Source organism: Silurus meridionalis, chromosome 3 (genome assembly GCF_014805685.1).
Source record: "Silurus meridionalis isolate SWU-2019-XX chromosome 3, ASM1480568v1, whole genome shotgun sequence".
In the NCBI taxonomy this organism is placed as follows: domain Eukaryota; kingdom Metazoa; phylum Chordata; class Actinopteri; order Siluriformes; family Siluridae; genus Silurus; species Silurus meridionalis.
Genome location: NC_060886.1, coordinates 14,586,425 through 14,606,584, shown reverse-complemented (window position 1 = coordinate 14,606,584; position 20,160 = coordinate 14,586,425). Strand labels below are relative to the sequence as shown.

The 20,160-nt window shown below is 38.2% G+C and overlaps 1 protein-coding gene across 11 annotated transcripts in view; it reads left to right on the top strand.

Moving 5' to 3' along the window:
• Positions 1-20,160, top strand: part of lrp1bb (low density lipoprotein receptor-related protein 1Bb) — a 281,217-nt gene that overhangs the window by 179,638 nt on the left and 81,419 nt on the right. For all 11 annotated transcript variants that reach the window (XR_006925101.1, XR_006925103.1, XR_006925102.1 and 8 more), the window contains 15 exons: positions 5-209; positions 1,285-1,449; positions 1,896-2,140; positions 7,181-7,312; positions 7,600-7,827; positions 9,375-9,549; positions 9,818-9,912; positions 10,183-10,332; positions 15,872-16,012; positions 16,648-16,773; positions 17,020-17,151; positions 18,543-18,677; positions 18,779-18,908; positions 19,430-19,556; positions 19,730-19,881. Coding sequence is in view for 7 of the 11 variants with exons in the window: in XM_046844639.1 (XP_046700595.1) it covers positions 5-209; positions 1,285-1,449; positions 1,896-2,140; positions 7,181-7,312; positions 7,600-7,827; positions 9,375-9,549; positions 9,818-9,912; positions 10,183-10,332; positions 15,872-16,012; positions 16,648-16,773; positions 17,020-17,151; positions 18,543-18,677; positions 18,779-18,908; positions 19,430-19,556; positions 19,730-19,881 (2,338 nt within the window). In the remaining 4 variants the exon portion in view is untranslated. The remainder of the gene's footprint in view (positions 1-4; positions 210-1,284; positions 1,450-1,895; positions 2,141-7,180; positions 7,313-7,599; positions 7,828-9,374; positions 9,550-9,817; positions 9,913-10,182; positions 10,333-15,871; positions 16,013-16,647; positions 16,774-17,019; positions 17,152-18,542; positions 18,678-18,778; positions 18,909-19,429; positions 19,557-19,729; positions 19,882-20,160) is intronic.

Here is a 20,160-nt window from a genome sequence, read left to right as displayed (position 1 = left end):
GCAGGTGTTACTGGGATTGAAGTAGTGGTTCAGCATGGTTTGGCCACTCCTGAGGGATTGGCGGTGGATTGGATTGCAGGAAACCTTTACTGGATTGACAGTAACCTGGATCAGATTGAGGTGGCGAAGCTGAATGGAGGAATGAGAACAACGCTGATTGCAGGGGGGATGGAGCACCCTCGTGCTCTTGCTCTGGATCCAGGCCAAGGGTTAGTATTAGTCCAATAAAAGGAGCCAAGGGTATTTTATTTTCCTTGAAATGAGGACATATAGTCTATAGTTCAATTTCATAATAGTTAAATAGCTCTAGAGAGTTATAGCAAGAAAGTGGAAAAATCATTACATTTTTATGTAATTTTTTCTAAATAAAAGTAAATTATGCAACCCTTTTCAATAAAAAAGCACATTCCTACGAGATATTCTGACATATATATTTTAATAACATGTCAAAGAAAATGTGTTTTGTCATGTTATGGTTTGTTTTTAGATTTCTTTGTGCTCCTTTTTTTTTACATTTATTTATTTATTTATTTTTAATTCTAACTGTCTGTTTTGATTCTCAGTCCCAATCTCACACGGCACCATGTGGGAAGGAGGAAGCCTCGAGTATGACAACATGAGCTCAAAATAGTCACAGGCTGATCCCAGTAGCCTTTAGTGCTCAGAGAATGCTTGTTGGCACTAAAAATGAAGTGAACATAGTCTGGTGGCTTATGTTTCCGTTTCAGGCATTGGAAATAATTCCTATTAAGTGCCATGGGCATCACTGAGAGGACAGACACAGTATCTCTGCTCACAAGCTGTAGCTAATGTTGGCACATAGTTGAGTGACACACTGTAAACGGTCTCACTGGAGGCTGAAGTGAGATTTTGAAATAATAAAGTCTCACAGATTTTGCAGTCCACCAGCTTGCCACTTGTTAAAATAAATTACCAAATGTATAATTTTTTTGGACCAAGGTATTGGGAATAAAAGGATTATTATTGAAAAATAAAAACCTATGTGGTTATTTTCTATTTATTATGATCCACGAGGCAGTATGTTTGTTAATCGGTGATTATTATTGCCTTTTTATCACAGCTATTTTAAGTGTTTTTGATAGTTTACTTATTTATGGCACTTTGTAGAACAGCACTCAAATAAAACATCATCAGATGAGTGCAGTGAACATATATGGCTGTAAATTTGCCCTGCAGTGTGTGCTCTCTGGATTAGTAAATCTCTGCTCTGCTGTTGTCAACAGTGGGGGAAATAATCAATTTTGCGGTTATGTTGCATTGCAGGATTGTTTTCTGGACAGACTGGGATGCAAACTTTCCAAGGATTGAGGCTGCATCGATGAGTGGAAGTGGAAGGCATGTAGTGTTCAAGGATATGGAGATAGGAGCCTGGCCAAACGGGCTAACACTGGACCACCTGGAGAGGCGTATAATATGGACAGATGCTCGGTAGGCAGGGATATGGGGATGATATAAGTGCAAGGCTGTGTAAGGCCTAATCATTTAGGCAGACAGGGAAGTTGGAAAAAAGACAATAAAGCTCCTGTTATTAGACAAAATCAATGTGCGACAGCAACACACAGTCTTGCACAACTATTTCTCGTTCTCTGTCCTTCTTTCTCTTGTTCTCTCTCTCTCTCTCTCTTTCACACACATACACATACATAAACGCACACACTTTACCAACAAGGCTGCAGAAAAAAAAAAAAAATGACTACATAGTGCAACTTTCATCTGTCTTTCACTTGCAGTCACTAGTCTGACAAAGTGTGAGTGCTTGTAGTGGAAGTCCCGCAGGACATCTATCAGCTGTATCACACCTTGTCAACAGTGGCAGTTCCAAACTGCTGTGGGTGTGAGAAGCCCTCACAAGGTTTTCCTTGTCTCTTCAACAGCTCAGATGCTATTTACTCAGCCTTGTACGATGGCACAGAGGTCATCGAGATCCTAAGGGGGCACGAGTATCTCTCACACCCTTTCGCAGTGTCAGTCTTTGGAGGTAGTGTATACTGGACTGACTGGAGGACCAATACTCTGGCAAAGGCTAATAAATGGACAGGACACAACGTCACAGTCATACAGAAGACCAGTGCACAGCCGTTTGACCTACAGATTTACCATCCGAGCAGACAACCACAGAGTAAGTATTTTGCTTCTATTTTCATACACCAATAAGGTTGTAATGCAGTATGATTGTCATCGGCCATTAGGAATAGCCATTTGTTCTTGTTATATATTTTACACTACTCTTGGGTTCAGATGCTTCACTTATGGGATATGCAGAGCATTTGATATGTTTTATTCACATTTATGATCTCAATCATCAGAATCTTTACGAGTGCATTCTGACTGGCTCTCTGATCTTTTATGTAGCTGTCATGGGAAAAACAATTTTTTTTTTTTAGCTTTTTTGGAGCAAGATCTATTGTCAGTGGAATCTTGTAGTTATTAAAAAAGCAGTTTGCTGAAAAGTAAGCAAGGTAATTGTTTGCCGAGAGGCTATACTAAAATTTCGAGGTCTTTAAAGTGAATAAGAGAAGACTTGGCTTGTGAGACTTGCATGAAACAGATCTGTCTATTTCTTTTGTGTTGTTTTGTTTTAGGCTTTGAAGTATGCTACGCTTTTTCTGTGCAAAGTAACTCTTTATATAAAAGCATACACTAGCCTAACAAATAAATAACAAACAATAAATAAAACAAATAAACAATCAAATCAAACAAGTAACCGCAATCAAGAAAACTTAATTGATTGTTTAATTATTCATTCAGTCAATCAATCAGTCAAGCTTCTTTTGCAGACACCGTCTAGCCTAGTACTGTGCTGCAGGTTATAGAGAAAAGAATATGATCTCTCCTGGCTCAGGATTTGTGAAAGTGCAGAATGAATGAATCCAGTGCCCACTCTATATGGTATGAAAAGTCATTTCAGCTGATTCCCGCTGTTCATTCATTTCTCTGGCCCATCAAAAGTGCCTTCAATAAGTATGGTGAATAATTGAAAAAAGTGGTCATGCAGAGAACAAGCCACCCTAATGTGGCCTCTAGACGTGTTCCCCTACTCTGGCTAAATGTATTTTAATTGTGTCCTACTAGTTTGTCTAGCAGCTTTTTCTATTTTCCCCTAGTGAGGACATCTTTAATTTATCTTCAAAATCTTTGGTGCCCTCAATGGCTTATCCCATTTAAGAAAAGTACATACATACGTATATATATATATATATATATATAATTACAGTTACTCGTTACTTCATTCAAAAAGTAACTTAGTTACTTTGTTGATTACTTACACCAAAAAGTAATGCGTTACTGTTAAAAGGAACTTTTTAGTTGCTGTTGTGTTGAGCTCTTAAAAATGTTCCTTTCACAGCTGAAGTATGAAAACTATCAACAATGTAGAACACCAGGTTAGCTTCTAGCTTCGTTGAGGCATGGAGGTCCTGGAGGAGCTTCAACAGACTGGAGTTGCTGTTTATCGCAGTAGATACGAGCTTCAAACCAGAAAGACACAGCTTACATTTGCCTTAAAAGCTTTTGTCTTTATACTTAACTAAAGTAAAATAATGAGCATATTTCCACTTTGAGAAACTCGTCTTGCTCTCGCCTCAACTTGCCATTACTGCCGCACAGACCTGAATAAACAGAGACACGCCCACAGTGCGTCTTCTTCGTGTTTACAGTGGTTCATCCACCATTCCTACAATGCGTCACTGCTGTAAGCAGGTTAGACTGTAGTCTACACTTCAGCCAAAATTAATTCATTTAAAAAAGTAACGGGTAACACACCATACGGTAACGTAACGAAGTTACTTTATTTTAAAAAGTAATCTCAGTGGCGGGCCGTGCATTTGGTACCTGGGCCTTCAGTGGAGACTTACCCGACTTAATCCAATTCCTAATACCACCGCTATCATGTTGCAAATATCGAAACCATCAATACAATACAAAAAACGCAATATAACAATGCGTGGTACTGTATTACAGAGTAAAACGCATTTCACATATGGAGGGTGAATACCATTTTACTAAAGCAAGAAACACAGTTAGACAACTCCCAACCTCTACACTACTGCTGCAACTGTGCACCTACATCATCTGGAGCAGTTCAGAAACAATATTCGTATAATAACATGACAAAACATTAAAAATTTAAATAAAATCCAACCTACTCACTAAAGATGCAGACTCATAATTTACACCACTCTTCAGAGGCTGTAATCCAGTGGTACGGCTCGTATTCACTGGTCTGGAAGTGGAAAACAAACCCTTTTCCGGGCTGAGACAAGCTAACTAGCTTCGGTGTTGGCCGACCTCCTCTCCTGATGTCTAGCTTTTCTTGAAAATGTATGTGTGTCAATTTAATCAATATATTAAAATCAATATATTAAAATGTTTTGCATTAATTTGATTTATTATATATATATATATATATATATATATATATATATATATATATATATATATATATATATATATATATATATATATATATATGCTCTATATATATATATATATATATATATATATATATATATATATATATATATATATATATATATATATTTTTTTTTTTGTTTTTTTAAATAAAATATTATTTTCTATATTATTTAACCAAGCAAGCATTTTATTTAAAATTGTTTTCTAAATGTAAACTGTTGATGTTCCCATATGTTGATAATAATAATAAACTGTTTTAATAATAATAATAATGATAATAATAATAATTATAATAATAAAACAAGACATTTTTTTTTGCATTTGCATCCTGCCAAAAATACCAAAATTGTACCAAACCGAAGCGTGAATTTTGTGTACCGTTACACAAACTATATATATATAGTCCCAGCCATCAGACATAACACTGATTATTGCTTCATCATGGCACCTGTTAGTGGGTGGGATATATTAGTTCCTTTAACACATTGTATCTTACGACTGCAATGACAAAAAGATGAAATGTTTTTAGTTTTTATGGGGTAGACTATTTGTCATTTGCTAATATTTAACATTATAACATTCCAGGTGAACAGCCTTTAATAAATGTATGCTTCACTTTAAGTAATCTTATTTGCATCACTCCAACCCACCCAAACAGCAGAAAATGCTGCCAACAAGACTAGGCTCAGTTCAGATCTTCTGCCAGTGCAGTCGAGTGACTGTTTTACTCTGATAAGTGCCGACAAATTGTGCTGCGTTGCCAAGGAAGCCAATAAGTATAGCTAATCCAATCTTAAAGAGCCCACCGGGAAAGGCTGGCTATCACTGCCGTCCAAGTTCACAGCTAACAGGCCAAGGAAATTGGGTTTGTGTTCGGTGTTACAGTGTTGGCAGGGGAGAGAGGGAACCTCTGGACGCCAGAGGAGTGTAATGGGAGAAAATGCTCAGTGGGTTAATGGGGCTAGACTGCAGGCATCAACAGGCTGTAAATATGTTATGTGTAGTAGAAGAACTGAGGGCAACATGAGGTTAAAGAAAGAACATTGGGGCACCAGTCTTCCTCCCATACAAGCTGTATGATTTCCATTTCTATTAATGTGCACAAATGCCTGCAATCCCATTTCAGAATGGAGTTTGTACTCAACTCAACAGAGAAATAAGTGGAGTGCAGGCAAGCATGAACATTTTTTTTTTTCTCCGCATGTTACTTATTTTGTTATTTGTCAGCTTAGGTTGATGAAGTGTGTTACATTTTTGTATCACATTTTGGCCTGGTTATCATAAAAGCGGGGCAGTATAACAAGATCTCCCTTTCTCGCAGTCAATTTAAGAATCCTGCTTATTCAGATTTTTTTTCCCATACAGTGTGATTTCCCCCACAAGACCTAACAAATGTATAATTAATTCACTGGTTGCTAGACTATGATTTAGCTGCTTATTCATGCTTATGGTAAATTATTACAAAAATATGCCAAATGCATGTATTAAAATTGGGGGGAATAATGGGCCCATTTAGGAAAATCCCAGCAGAGCAATTATTATCATTTTTTTTTTTTTTTTTTTTACAAATGCAAGTTAATTGTGTTGTTATGCAGCTCTGGGTTCACTGAAGGGTTAAAGATTCAAGAAACATCATCTGTGGGAAATTTCCATATAACTAACTAATATCTAATGGCATGCCTGACTGTAAGCACTGTGCGATTCCAAAAATAAAAGGCTGAAGAATCATATCATGTTTGTGTAAATCCAATTATCAAGCCATTTCCAAAGAAAAGCAGCTAGGTCAGAACCTTTGCTAGCTCAGATATAAATTACAAGAGGTTTGCAGGACGTGTCCAGAATTTAAAAAAATAAAGAAAAAAAAAAAGCCTCTTTTTCTGTGCATGCTTTGTTAGTGAAGCTTACTTGTAGAGCGAGTTATTTTGTGTCACTGTGTTACCGGTGATATTGCCAGGAGAGCTCTCCTCTTTTAACATCTGGATGTTCCGTGCATGCATTTGCGTCCGCTTTAGCTGCTCCCTCGGTGTTCTTGGAATAGTGCTGACAAAGACAGCTTTGTGAAAAGTGAAAAGGCGTAGCGAGCTAATTGACTATTCTCCAGTGACCTCTTAGCCATTATCATGTGATCTGCCTGGTCAGCAATAGTCCCTGATGAAGTACCTCAGAAATGGCTGCTCATGAAACAGATATGCTAGAGCTGTTTTAGAAACAGCAAGAGGGTTTTTTTTTATGCACTGCATAAGGTTGTGTGGTTCATAGCAGTAGTTTGGATGAATGGCATTATGCAAAGGACATCAAACACTAAGAGCATCTCTTTATGTACGTTGTAGTAGCCTTTAAGTTTTGAGCCAGATCCTTTTTTCTTTTAAAAGTTTTTTTTGTTGTTGTTTGTGGTTTTATTTTTGTGTGTGTTATGTTTTGTTTTATGGCAGCGCCTATAGCCATTTCCTTTAAATGTAAGCAGTTGGGCTCTTACCTTGCAGGCCATAACACTTTATCAAGAAAAGTAATTTCCTTCATTTTCACTGTTACTGCTTTACAGAGTGTTTTGACAGTTTGCCTGTGTCTGTCTGCACTAGCAGGTTTGAAACACAATTTGTTCAATTGATGTCAGCAGAGGTTAGCTCATATTCCTTTAAAGATGGCAGCATTCTTGAACCAGGAGCCATTATACTTGGTATTGATTTCTCTCCTTGGTGTGTTTACTTTCGGGATACCTGAATTCATGTCGCTGCTGGTTTTCCAGCCTCAAACCCTTGCGAGGAGAACAGTGGAAGAGGTCCCTGCTCGCATCTTTGCCTCATCGATTTCAACCGCACCGCCTCATGTGCTTGCCCACACCTCATGAAGATTTCGCCCAACAACCATTCCTGCGTGGGTGAGTTAACACCTCTCTACTCTGCTTGGGTTCATATACTGTTTTTGTTTTATACAGACACACAAGCTGGTGAGATAATGAGACAATGTGTGGCATGTTTACTTCAACAAGGTGCAGATTTTTACAGGATTTCAGTGTTCAGTGTTAACAGTGTCCAAGAAGCTTTTTTAACACATATCACATCCTATCTGGAGGTTCACGAACACCTTTCCACTTATATCACACGGGAAGTCTTTGTTATTTACTCATCTATCTTCCCACGTGCTTGTTTGCTGCCTATTTCCCAGCATTGAAGCGTTTTTTGCTGTATGTAAGACGTTCTGAGATCCGAGGCGTGGACATCGATAATCCCTACATGAACATCATGACTGCTTTAACTGTCCCCGACATTGACGATGTCACGGTCGTGGATTACGACGCTCTAGAGGAACGGATTTATTGGGCAGATGTGAAGACTCAAACGATAAAGCGGGCCTTCATCAATGGAACAAGCCTTGAGACGGTCATCTCTGGAGGTAGGGTTGTATTTTTAACAGGGGAAAAAAGTGACACAGGGCATTTTGCCTTTTACTGCTCAATGCCAGATTGTGATAAGTGATAAGAATCTAATACGTTAGTGCCATTTTTATTTATTAACCCTTAACGTTTTTTTTTGTAAATTTGCTTCCCTATAGTGAGACTTTGTGTTATAAATGAATTCCCTGTACTTTCAATTTTCTTGAAACCCATCTTGAAATTGTTTTCAACTACTAGAAGAACATGTCCAGGGTGAAATATGACAAATAAAATGACAAAAACTGGAGAGTGCTTAGGAAAATGATGTCTAAATAAAAGACATGATTTGTTTCCAGGTTTCTCTAAACTGTATTGAAAAGAAGATATTTCAGTATTTGATGAATACACTATACTCCTGCACATTACAAATATGCCGTTTTTTATTATCCTTTAAAAAAAATAAAAAAAAACTATGCTTAAAAACAATAAATAAGAAAGTGTTTAATTATAATATATGCAGCACAGCAGACACAAAATAAAAACTGTACTTGTGAATTTTGAGGATTAGTGCTATTAGTGCTAATGCAGCTTGCTATCCATTTCAGGGTGGACAAATAAGAAATCCATTACCCCTCTGGGCAGGTGGAATATGCAATGTGCTGCCCAGCCCTGTGTTTCAGTTTTTCTCAAAAGCTTCAGCGACTCTGAAGTGGTAGTCAGTGTAATATAATAATGTGTGATTAGCATGCTAGTCATTTAAGTGAATATGCACTGGTAGGAATGAGTGAGTGTAATATCATGTAGCACATTGTGATTACACTCTTTATAAAAATCAACAAGTTGGTGTTTAACACTTTATAGAGATCTTATTAAAATGATTCATTCAGACTATTCTCTTGATTTTTTTTTTTCCTGATATCATGAATTCAAGATAAGGATTCCTTATAACAGAAGGTTTTCTACATTTTCCTGAATCTGATAAAATTGCCTGGTAGGATAAGCAGATTGTGCTTCTGCCACCACCCAGATTGTGATTCTGCTGTTGTACAAGAAGAAAAATGGCCCAAGCTTAAAAAGGAAGAATTTTAACAACAAATCAACGATCAATAAATTGAACTGAGACAGATTGAATATTAAATCAAATATTTCAATAATGATCTTGTTTTCAATTAGCATAAAAGACAATATAATTATTTGTTTAAGCCCATTAAAAGCTTAATATTATGCCTTATTGGGCTTAGTTATATTCTATTCTTAGAATAGAATAGAATCTATTATATTCTTATATTCTATATGCCCAGGAGTAAACTTAAAGCATGATGCATTCAGGGAAACTAGCTCTCAAGGTTCACCTAAAATAGCCAAACATAGCCACTACCGCATTACAGAGTGGCATACATTTAAACATACATACCAAATATTTTGGTTTTTAAATCTACCTGTCTTATCAATATCTTATCAAACAAATAAAAAAATGCTTTTCCCATGCATCCAGGTTACCTATTTGTCCACCAGTGAATATGTGAAGGTTGATGCCTTTATTGTGAGTCGCTTCTGGTATTTGCAGATATTCAGAACTGCCGTGGCCTTGCAGTAGACTGGCTCTCAAGGAATATGTACTGGCTGAGCTCTGAAAATGAAGAGACCCAGATCAATGTTGCTCGACTGGATGGAGCATTAAAAACTTCAGTCATCCATGGGATTGATAAACCAAAGTGTTTGGCAGTACATCCAGCCAAAGGGTATGCAGTCCAAAAAATATTTAAATATTTTTAACATATACTGTAAAAAACGTTTGTAATATATTATTTTGTGGATTTAATGGATTTGTGCACTAGCTTGACAAAACAATAAATGCAGAAGAAGCAGAATTATTCAATAGACATAAAAAGGCAGAACTTGTATCGGTGTCCAGTCCAATCCAGATCTAGGGTTAAGTTGTATTCTGAAAAAATATGCAATGCACTGTATATATTACGATAAAATAGTCTTTTTAAATTATCACAATAGGAAGATTTACTGGACAGATGGAAATACAATCAATCTAGCGAACATGGAAGGGAGTAACAGGAAGGTTCTTCACCAGAACCAGAGGGATCCAGTAGGTAAGTTTACACATACATGCTTTACATGCTGTCTACTTAAAGTCAAAATAATTCACTTGTCAAAACTGATTTCCCCTCAATGTCCATTGCTGAAGCAAAATAGTATTTTTATTAACAGTCACAGATGTATGCCACATAGTGCTGCACAAACTATTTTTCATCTAGGCCAACACACATCACGTATTGTTCTATTTTAAAGTCTTCTAAAATATATAAATCCATAAACCCGTACAAAGCCCAGCCTTCCTAACCTTCTACACCCCACCTTAGGTCTCTCAATAGACTTTCCTGCAAGCAAGTTGTACTGGATTAGCTCTGCTAACAGCACGGTCAACCGGTGTAATCTGGATGGCAGTGGATTTGAGGTGATTGAAACTACGAAGAAGAACTTAACGAAAGCCACAGCTTTGGCAGTCATGGGTAAGCGGTTCAGCTCTGACACCCATCACGCTGAGGTTATATTATACATTTCTCAGTTTCTTAAATACATTATATACTATTGTTGAATTCATGTTTCAAAAGGAATGACCATTTTCATTAACATTTTGCACTTTAGTGTTGCTGATTTACTTCTATTAACAATGTTTTAACCATGTTTTTGCTATATAGCAACATTTCTGTAGCTTGCTATCATGGTTTGTTTGTTTCAGTACTGGAATGGATACGTTGTGTTACCATGGCATTGTGGTATGAGGGGAAAAAAAACGGAGATATTTATTATCCGCAGCACACCCTCAGTACCCGAACCATTTCCAAAAAATTTATTATACTTTAGTTTGGAAAAGGAACAAAATCTCCAATGAATTTAACCTGTTTCCTATTTAAGTATAGCTTATTAAATATGGGAGAACTTGTAGACTGAATCCAGTCATACACTTTCCTATACTTAAAAAAGAAAGTGGGGTGAGAAGCTGATATGATTGATTTCTATCCAGATGGAACAGAATAACGAAGACTGGTTGTTTACATAGACACCCAACTGCTATAGAGCATCTGCTTTTTAATCACACCATTCGCATTAGGCTGGGTAAGACTCAAATTACAATTATTTTCATATGCCAGAAATCTGATTAGGTACAGCTCTTGCAGGGAGAGAACATCTATGTTGGCAGTGGTCAGTTGCTAGCAAAAGGTGTACAGAGGGTAATCAGTAGAGATCCATCAAACATTATAAGCACTTGGAATAAATCATATGATTTGCAAATTTATTTGCCTACCACTCGGAAAAGAAGTAATGAACAATACGCCTACATCTATTCTGGCTTGCCAGGGTCGTTGTAGTAATTGAGTGAATGGAAAGAGTTGAACAGGCATATGTGTATTAGAAGGTTTTACAGATAAGAAGTATAATTAACAAGACAGTAATTTTCTCTTGATCCTTCTTTTTTATTTATTTATTTATTTATTTTTTTGCTGTTAAAAATGTTAGAGCTGTAGCACAGTTTGTTAATCTGCAGGACATATTTGGCACTTTAGAACTTTTCCCTTAATGTGTAATCGCTTTTGTGAACACCTCCATGAGACAAAAGAAAAGTATGTCATCTTTATGCATATTCATAATATGAACTTATACTAATAGAGCTACCAGTACAAGTAATAGTATATACTAATACAAGTAATGCATGGTATTAATATAAAACACCTAAATAACATTTGCATTCATATTAAAACTAACATGAGACATGTATAAAGTGTCCACACAGATACACCTCAGTAGGGAGATTCATAAATGCTGATCCTGCTAGTTCTACAAACTAAGGCTAAGTAGTTTTATAATGTCCAATGTAACTTCTAGGCCCTATGCTGAGCTGTGAGTAATTTTAGTCCTAAGAGCATTAGTAGCGCCATTCGTATGAGTAATTGTCAAAGGCTTGGTGAATACGGGTCCAGGATATCAAAGCCAAAAGCACAGTCCGGTCCTGCCAACACAGCACATTGGCTATTCTGTGACTTGTTCCTAATAGACTTTTAATGGAGGATGTTTTAGCAGGTGCGCTACTGTTATTTGAAATCCTTTGTTTTCACAGTACTAAAAACTGCCCCGCAGTACACGCTGAAGCTGTTTCCGTCTGAGTCTGTAGCTGTTATATAAAAAAAAAAAAAAAAAAAACAGGTCACCTGAAAGACTAATGGTGTAAGTTTAAAAGAAGTAGCAGGCTACAGCATAATGGCAAAATGAAGCTTTCGCTAGGTGCTATCCATCACAATTATTTCGTCACAGTGAGAAAAAGCTTTCTTGGACTTTTTGCAAAGCTGTCTGTATCTGTTCAGGAGATACTTGTGTTTGCTATTTGTGTAGGGGAACAGATTTGTGGAGCAGATTTGGTAAGCCAAAGCACAAATTACTTTATAAACAATCTTACACTGTTAAATTCATGTAAATTACCGTAGCATGAAGAGGAAGAGCACTGTTATAGCATTTTTCCCCTTACTTCTGCATCTTCCTCTTCTTTTTCTACTACTTTTGGTTAAAGGTGTTCAAAGTATTACAAGCAGTTCCATATGAAACCATGTTTGCAGATTCATTGTAGCTACGAAGTTGTATGGAATTCTTTTAAAAGCACTTCTGCCCGTTTTTATATATATATTTTTTTTCTCCTGCTGAAAGTGTTCAAGACAGATGGTTCTTGTTGAAAAGTGGGGTGATTATTTGTTCTCTACAAGGGCTTTTAGTTCATAAGTGCACAACTGAAACCTTATTTTTATGCGTGAATGTGTGTGTCAGTGTGTGCATCTATCTCTTTGTCCCAGTCTAGGTAAGCCTGGGGGTGGAACGATGGTCATGCAGTCATGTGTGTGGGTGTCTGAGTGGGTAGCATTTGGAGAAGAGTAGTTTCAGAACTTTTGTTTCACTGCACAACAACTCTGCCATAAACTCTGATCTGCTTGTCTGTTTGCCGGTATAAGCACATGTTTTGAACTTTAAACAGCTTATAAATGGTAGAGCACACCTAGGGCATAAAGAATAATAATCCTGGCAGATAATATGACCTCTGGAGAAAGCGCCAAAAGAACTGCTAATCCTCTCTTACATCCAGGTGAAAGAGAGACAGGTTTTTGAATAGGTTTTTCCTCTTTTTTGTCATACATGTAACACAATGCAGCAGGGAATCATTTTTTAATTAACTGTTTATGTGCTAAAAATAAACTTATCAGGATTCAGTAGTTTCGGCGTAGCTTATTCAAGGTTAATCAAAGGAATAGAACCGCTATGGAACAAACAGCTCCTTCCCAGCCCTCTGATGTTCCGAATCAGCGCAATCGATTAGCTATTTGGAACACAGCGTCTGAATGTCCTGAGCCCACACCCTGTGAAGATTAAACGAGATTGTGATCTAAGATCTTTGGCCTGTATCTTTGCCATCTCTCTCACAGGCGAGGGCGCCTTAATTGAAGAGATTTACCAAGGTTAACCATCATGCCATGTTATCAGTTTATGCCCTTATAAAGCTGTTTCATCTGCAGAGCTGTAAAAAATGCTGATAGTATTCACCTGCCATACAAATATCCATTCACTGGTCAAGTGCAGCGTAAAGAGTGATGTCAGACAGGTTATATCATTGTGTAGAGATGCAGAAGGAATATTCCATTTACAAAGCTCGAACTTACTTGGGGTTAATGTACAGTAAATAGAGGTTGTTTGGTTTGCTTACTTAAAAAATATCCGATAATTTCATGAAGATGAAGAAGCAAGATATCAAAAGGATTTTTTTTTTTTGTCAGCTAGTTTGTTCAATTTCAGAATGATTTGGTGTGTGATGTAGTTAGAGCTCCTGTTCAGATCATGTGACTTTCCATCATCTGCAATCAGATCAAATGCTTAAATTGGAAATTGCTCTTGATTAGATGTGCTGTAAACCAGGCACCAGTGAACAGTCTGTTCTTGTTAACCAGGCATGAAGTTTGGATGTTCAAATATTTGCATGTCACCATTTTTATTTTATTCCACACGTTTAATCAAAAGCTTGGTGCCAGTTTATTTAGGTCACATATAAACTTATACATGTGTCTTTATATACATAATAATAATAATAATAATAATAATAATAATAATAATAATAATAATAATAATGATACTGCCTGAGTGGGAATTCCATATTCTTATGTACCTCTTGCTATCTTTCGAATGTCAAATGTGACGTACAAATGTCAAAAGCTACTGTCAGGTACACAGTGCATAAATAATTTACAAGACTGATCAACTGTCACATGCCTTACTCCAATGCTTCCTTGTTTTAATAACATGACTGAGACAGTGCTGTCAGTCTATTAAAAGGTTATGTCATTCTTCCAATGCAGACTTTTTTCATGGTTGTTTTTAAATGAATGCAATAAGACATGCATAGTTTTTATACCTAAACATAACACCTATTAGTTACTTTGTCTAATGTACTCAAAAACTTCATTTGTCAGAAATATAGTGATGGAAAAGGGTAAACAAGTATATGCATATAAAATCACAAAACAAAACAAAAAATCACTAAGCACAGAGAGCGCAGAGCTAGTGCTAAATAACTGCTAGCAAAATCATATACAGTGGAACCCGCTTATCTCGCTCTCGGTTATCTCAACAACCCTATTAAGTCGACGTTTTTGAAGTGGAACCGCCAAATTCTCGCTTTTTCTAAGCATTCTTTATCGGTTATGTCGCCGGACCCTAATATCTCGAGCACAAGGGGGGAAAAATTAGCCATTTTACGTCGGTTATCTCGGTGCAGCCGCAGAAGAACTTGCAGAAGTGGCGGAAAAATCAAGGCTTACAGATGCTACAGGTGTTGTAGTGTATACTGGTGAATCTTTGCTGTTAGTTAGTGCACATATGCCTTTTGTTGTTAAATGTTATGCGATGAACGGGAGGCGAAAGTGGGATGAGCAAAAGCATAGAATGAACACCGGCAGGATTGGGTGGGCGGGGGGAATCCGCGATGCGCTTTGGGAAGAAAAGAGCAGCCGTTAAGAGAGTGCCGGTGGGAAGACACGTACCGGGATACACATGAGCGATAACAACGACCACCGTGAACCAACATATACCAACAATAACGGACAGTGAGAGTGTGGAAGTTTAAATAGGAGCTGGTGATGATGCTAAACGAGCACCATATGTGCGCGATTGAAGCGGAGCTTCAGAGAAAGCGGCCGAGAAAACACCTGACACGCTGAAGGGGGCTGAAGGGGGCGTGGCAGGTGGATTCCTGACAGATAAACATGTACTGTATGTATTTTTATAGCATGCCTTCATCAAACAAATCGTGGCAACGCTGTTGTGTAAAAAAAACCCTTCAAAAACACGTGCATGCACATTCTCATTTATTAACGCACATCATGTACATCTACATTTTTTTACATCCACAATTTTGTATGTAGCGTTCATAAGCATGTCTATGTCATTAGAGATGATATGAAATAATATCTTAAAATTCATTAAAACCCACAGCTTTACTACATGATATTTCATAGATTTTTTTTGTTCAATTTTCCAAAGTGCCTAAGATCAAGGTCACCTTTTTCCAGACTGCTGAGAATTTGTACTGTATGGCCTTTATTCTGATATTCCTGGTCACCTAGTGTGTCAGCACTGCCTGTCTCTCTGCAGCACACAGGCACAGTTCAGGCTCCGAGCCAAGAACAACCTCTGTGGTCCTTTTGTTGAACACTGTGCCGAAGTAGGAACAACACACAGGCTGCTATCTACAGTGATGTTCTGACATTGGTCGCACTCCGACGGCTCTATGAATGGAGACACCTCTTCTCAGACCAGGGCATTGTGCCAGGATGCTCTAAACACTGCTTCATTGACTTTCCTAGAGACTGGAACAAGCACAGTGCCTCGCCTCTATCTAGTGTTATAATTTACTAATGAGCTGGAGTAGACCCATGGGTGTACTACTCATGAAGTGACCATACATGCATGACAATAGCTTCTACCCATAGACAATAAAAGATTCATATGCTTTAACAGGTGGCAAGCTGTGGTGGGCAGACGACGATCTAGCGCAGATAGGCACGGTGGCAAAGCGGGATGGCCGCGGAATTGTGGCACTGCGCAATAAGACCAGCGGAGTGGTTCACATGAAAGTGTATGACCGAGAGGGCCAGAAAGGTGAGCTGCCAAGCCAAAAAGATTCTATATGTTTATGAAAAAGTGTTACTGTGTGTTAATGTAAATTAAAATGGCCTGTGAAATTGGATGTAAATGAGAAATAATGGCTGGCTGGGCTTTTCAATAGCTTTAATTTGATGTTGATTTATTCTTGCATAGATTGCAATGAGTAACATTTAGAGTTTATGGTTGGACTATTACATTAAGTTTGATAACAAATCCTCCCTTTCTTTTTCAATATGTAAAAGTGCACTGCAGATTTATCGGTGAATCACTTTTCCATTTTCTGAGTTATTAGGCAAATAATTCAGGGTAATGGCAGGTCCATTAACAACGTTGCCGTGGATCCCACTAAACTGTCCACTTGAATAAAGAATGACCATTAAGCAGCTCTGATGTATATCTATTCAGCCCCTAAACGTTTCAAGCAGCAGTTAGCTTCTCTATTCATATTCTGCTCTGTCTCATTACTGTCTAAGACAGCTAAGGAGTGATCTCTTTGGGAGCACGGCAGGTTACATGCTTGCTAGGTGCTCCTCTTTAGTCATTCAGGCATTATTATAGACCAAAGGAACTAGTTTGGGGAACGTCTGTTAGAGCGTTAAATTTTGTTGCTGTTGTATTGCATCTTACAGGGAGGAACGCCTGTCAGTTAAACAATGGCGGCTGTTCTCAGCTGTGTCTTCCTACATCAGAGAATACTCGCAGTTGCGCATGCACTGTGGGCTACAACCTGCGTTCTGACCGTCTCTCCTGTGAAGGTTTGCACATGGCTACAGTGACTGAGCAGTATTTAATATGCCAGCCCACAGGCATGTTTTAGTGCCTTCATTCAACATCCACAACATGATTGATGATCTTTGATATTTTTTTTTTTTTAGCAGCTACGTTTTAAAATCATATCTAACTTTGCTATATAGTGGTACCTTTTTTCTTTATTATGTTATGACATTAGATATAATCCATTGGAGATCTTGATTTGCTTCTGTGTGTTTAATTCATGTTAGGTCTGAGCTCATTTCTAATGTACTCTGTGCATGAGGGTATGCGTGGAATCTCTCTGGACCCAACAGATCATACAGAGACACTGATGCCCATCACTGGCACTTTGTTTGCTGTCGGAGTGGACTTTCATGCCGGTAAACATCCATTATTCTGTCTATTTGGGTGCTGTCTCTGTTTTAGCCTTTATCTTTATGCATGCGTGCGGTAACGTCTCTCAAAATTCTTGTCTCGCCTTGCTCTATGATCCGTGTGTGCACATCAATGAAATGTACCGTGTCCTATTCATCACGTTTTGCATGTTGTTTACTGTCAGACATGGGATCTAATATTAGCTGCTCAGTTTTGCACCTGGATAAAGGCAATTGAATTTGCTGGTGTATCATGTTTGGTAGAGATAAAAGGATGAGATGGGTTAAGTAAGCTGATGCCAGAGGCACCACAGATAAATGTTCCTTCATATCGTCTGAACCCAACATCACAAGGGACTCACTGTAATATATTGGACAATCCATCAAACAGAGGTTGGGTGTAGTAGACACAGCCTGTGCATGAACCTGGTGTTGTGCTGGAGATGTTTTGAGTTTCTGCATTATTCATACCCCCAATAGACTGCTCTGAAGTGAATTTGTCACTGTTCAAATGCAACTTGATTGACCCTGTTTGCTGAAAAGGCAGTAGTGACAAGTCACCATGACGAGTGTGTGCAGGAGAAGCGACCCCTGTGTGTTTCTGGGGATAATTAAAAACCACAAAATACGATGCGTTTTATAAAGCAGTGTTTTGTGTATATACTGCTATACACAAATAACATGAAAGTTCAAAATGCATGGACTGAGCTGAGAGATCATGTCCCGTACCGACCCCAATTTCTGTGACCAAGGAGCCACAGCTAAAAGTGCTGACCTCAGCCAAAGGGCAGAGTATACAGATGGTCATTCTCTCTGTTCTCCGCTCCCTTGATCCCTTCTCTACAAGGGTAGCACATTCCAGCTCGGCTCAGGTGAGCAAGCTGAAATTGAGCCTGTGACAGCTGAATCCATTCGCATAGCTTTTGCCTGCCATTATTAGGCAGCTTTTTGGAGTAGGAAACAGATGGGCACCTTCTAGCTGGCTGCCATTGTGCATTCAAGGTCCATTATCTAGATCTAAATACTGCATTCATAGAAGACTGAGTGTGTGGAAAATAGACTAACCAAGTTCCATGCTACTGATTTATGTGGCGAAACACTGAAGCTGATTTGTGTGCTACTAAATTCTGCATTTGACTTCAGAGAGAACCTTTTAGTGCAGGAGACACGCATATTCAAGGATTTATGTAAATCAGTTGTGGTTGTAGGCTCTAACATTCATTTTCAGGAATTTTGCAATTTTTTTTTTTTTGAGAGGGGATTGACAAAAGTGACAGCACACACACACACAATTATAGTTTTGCCTGTGGTTCCATGCAAAAAAATTATAAAATATATAGGGATACTTTTTGCTTATTATGTTTTTGCTTCTGGTAAATATAGTCTCCTTTCTACAGGCAATGACACTGTCTACTGGACAGACATGGGCCTGAATCGTATCTCTAGGGCCAAGAGAGACCAGACATGGAGAGAACACATTATTACAACTGGCATCAGCAGAGTGGAGGGCATTGCTGTAGACTGGATTGCTGGTATTATTATCTAAACAATTGTTAAAAATTCTTTTTTTTTGAGTGCCACTCCATTACAGACCTCAGCTTCAACTTTCTGTAAATTCTTTTTTTCCATTAAGGTAATCTCTACTGGACAGACCATGGCCTTAACCTCATTGAAATTGCTCGGCTGAATGGCATGTACCGTTCTGTGGTGATCTCAGAGGGGCTGGACCAACCCAGAGCCATCGCAGTGCATCCACAGAGAGGGTATGTCACTGTACCAGAGAAACTTTGAGCCAAGATAACGCATTGATTTTCTCACAAAACATCACCCTCGCTGACCTCATTGCAACGGGCAGGTTCACAATCTTTACCTTTTAGAGATGTTTCTTTGTTGAAAGGACTTTCAGGGTTTGGACCAATGAGCTGAAAACACACCAAAATAAGAATAGACTGTTATTTTTCTGGTAGAGTCAAAACTAAACAGTGACCTTGTTTGCATAAGAACACTGAAATTAGTGGCCGTAAACTGCTAATCAAGAACACAGAAGATACCTTAATTATGATTGTCACTTTATTAATGTATTCCAGATTACCAAAAATCAGTCAGCAAGGCAACATATTTAAGAAGCTAGAAGGTATTTTAAGTGTTGCCTTGTTTATGGTCGTGAATTCAGTCACAGTCGAAAGGTTCTCTCATGCCAGCATGCATATGTTAATATTTATTACTATTTAACAGATCCTTAAAATAACTGTTGACCAATTTTTATGCCATCTTCTTTGAACAGCTACTTATTTTGGACTGAGTGGGGGAAGAATCCTTGCATAGGAAGAGCACGACTGGACGGTTCAGATCAGGTCACGCTTGTTAGCTCTGGCATCGCTTGGCCAAATGGAATTTCCATTGACTACGAGGTACTGTAAAGTGCTCCATCTCTCTCTCCCTCTCTCGCTTTGTATGTCTCTCCATCATACTCCCGGATACTTCCAGCCTGAGTCTTGTTACTCATTCCTCTTACTCTGCTGATGATAAAATGGACCTGTACAAAAGAAGATGCGCTGATGTGCATTTTCAAATTGCTTTCCAGGAAAATAGATTATATTGGTGTGATGCTCGAACAGACAAGATAGAGAGGATCAACCTTGAGACTGGGGAAAGCCGGGAGATTGTACTATCAGCCGCCAATGTGGACCTGTTCTCTGTGGCTGTGTTTGGGGCTTACATCTACTGGTCTGACAGGTAATTTATTATTTTACTAAATGCTTAGCTTTCTAAAAGTGGCCCACAAAGCCAGCTGCTACAGTCTTGGAGGTTTAACCTCTTCTATGCAAGGACACTGAGAGACCTGGCATAAGGCTTTGACATTCCCTCAGCAAGATTCCTGACTTTATGAACATTTAGTGAACTTACTAAATGTCGTTTTCAAGGTGATGCTTTAGCTCAGCTAGTGTTGCAGATGCAGCTGGCTTGTGAGTTTAATTAAGCGCCATCGTTTTTAATTATATAACTACAAGTAAT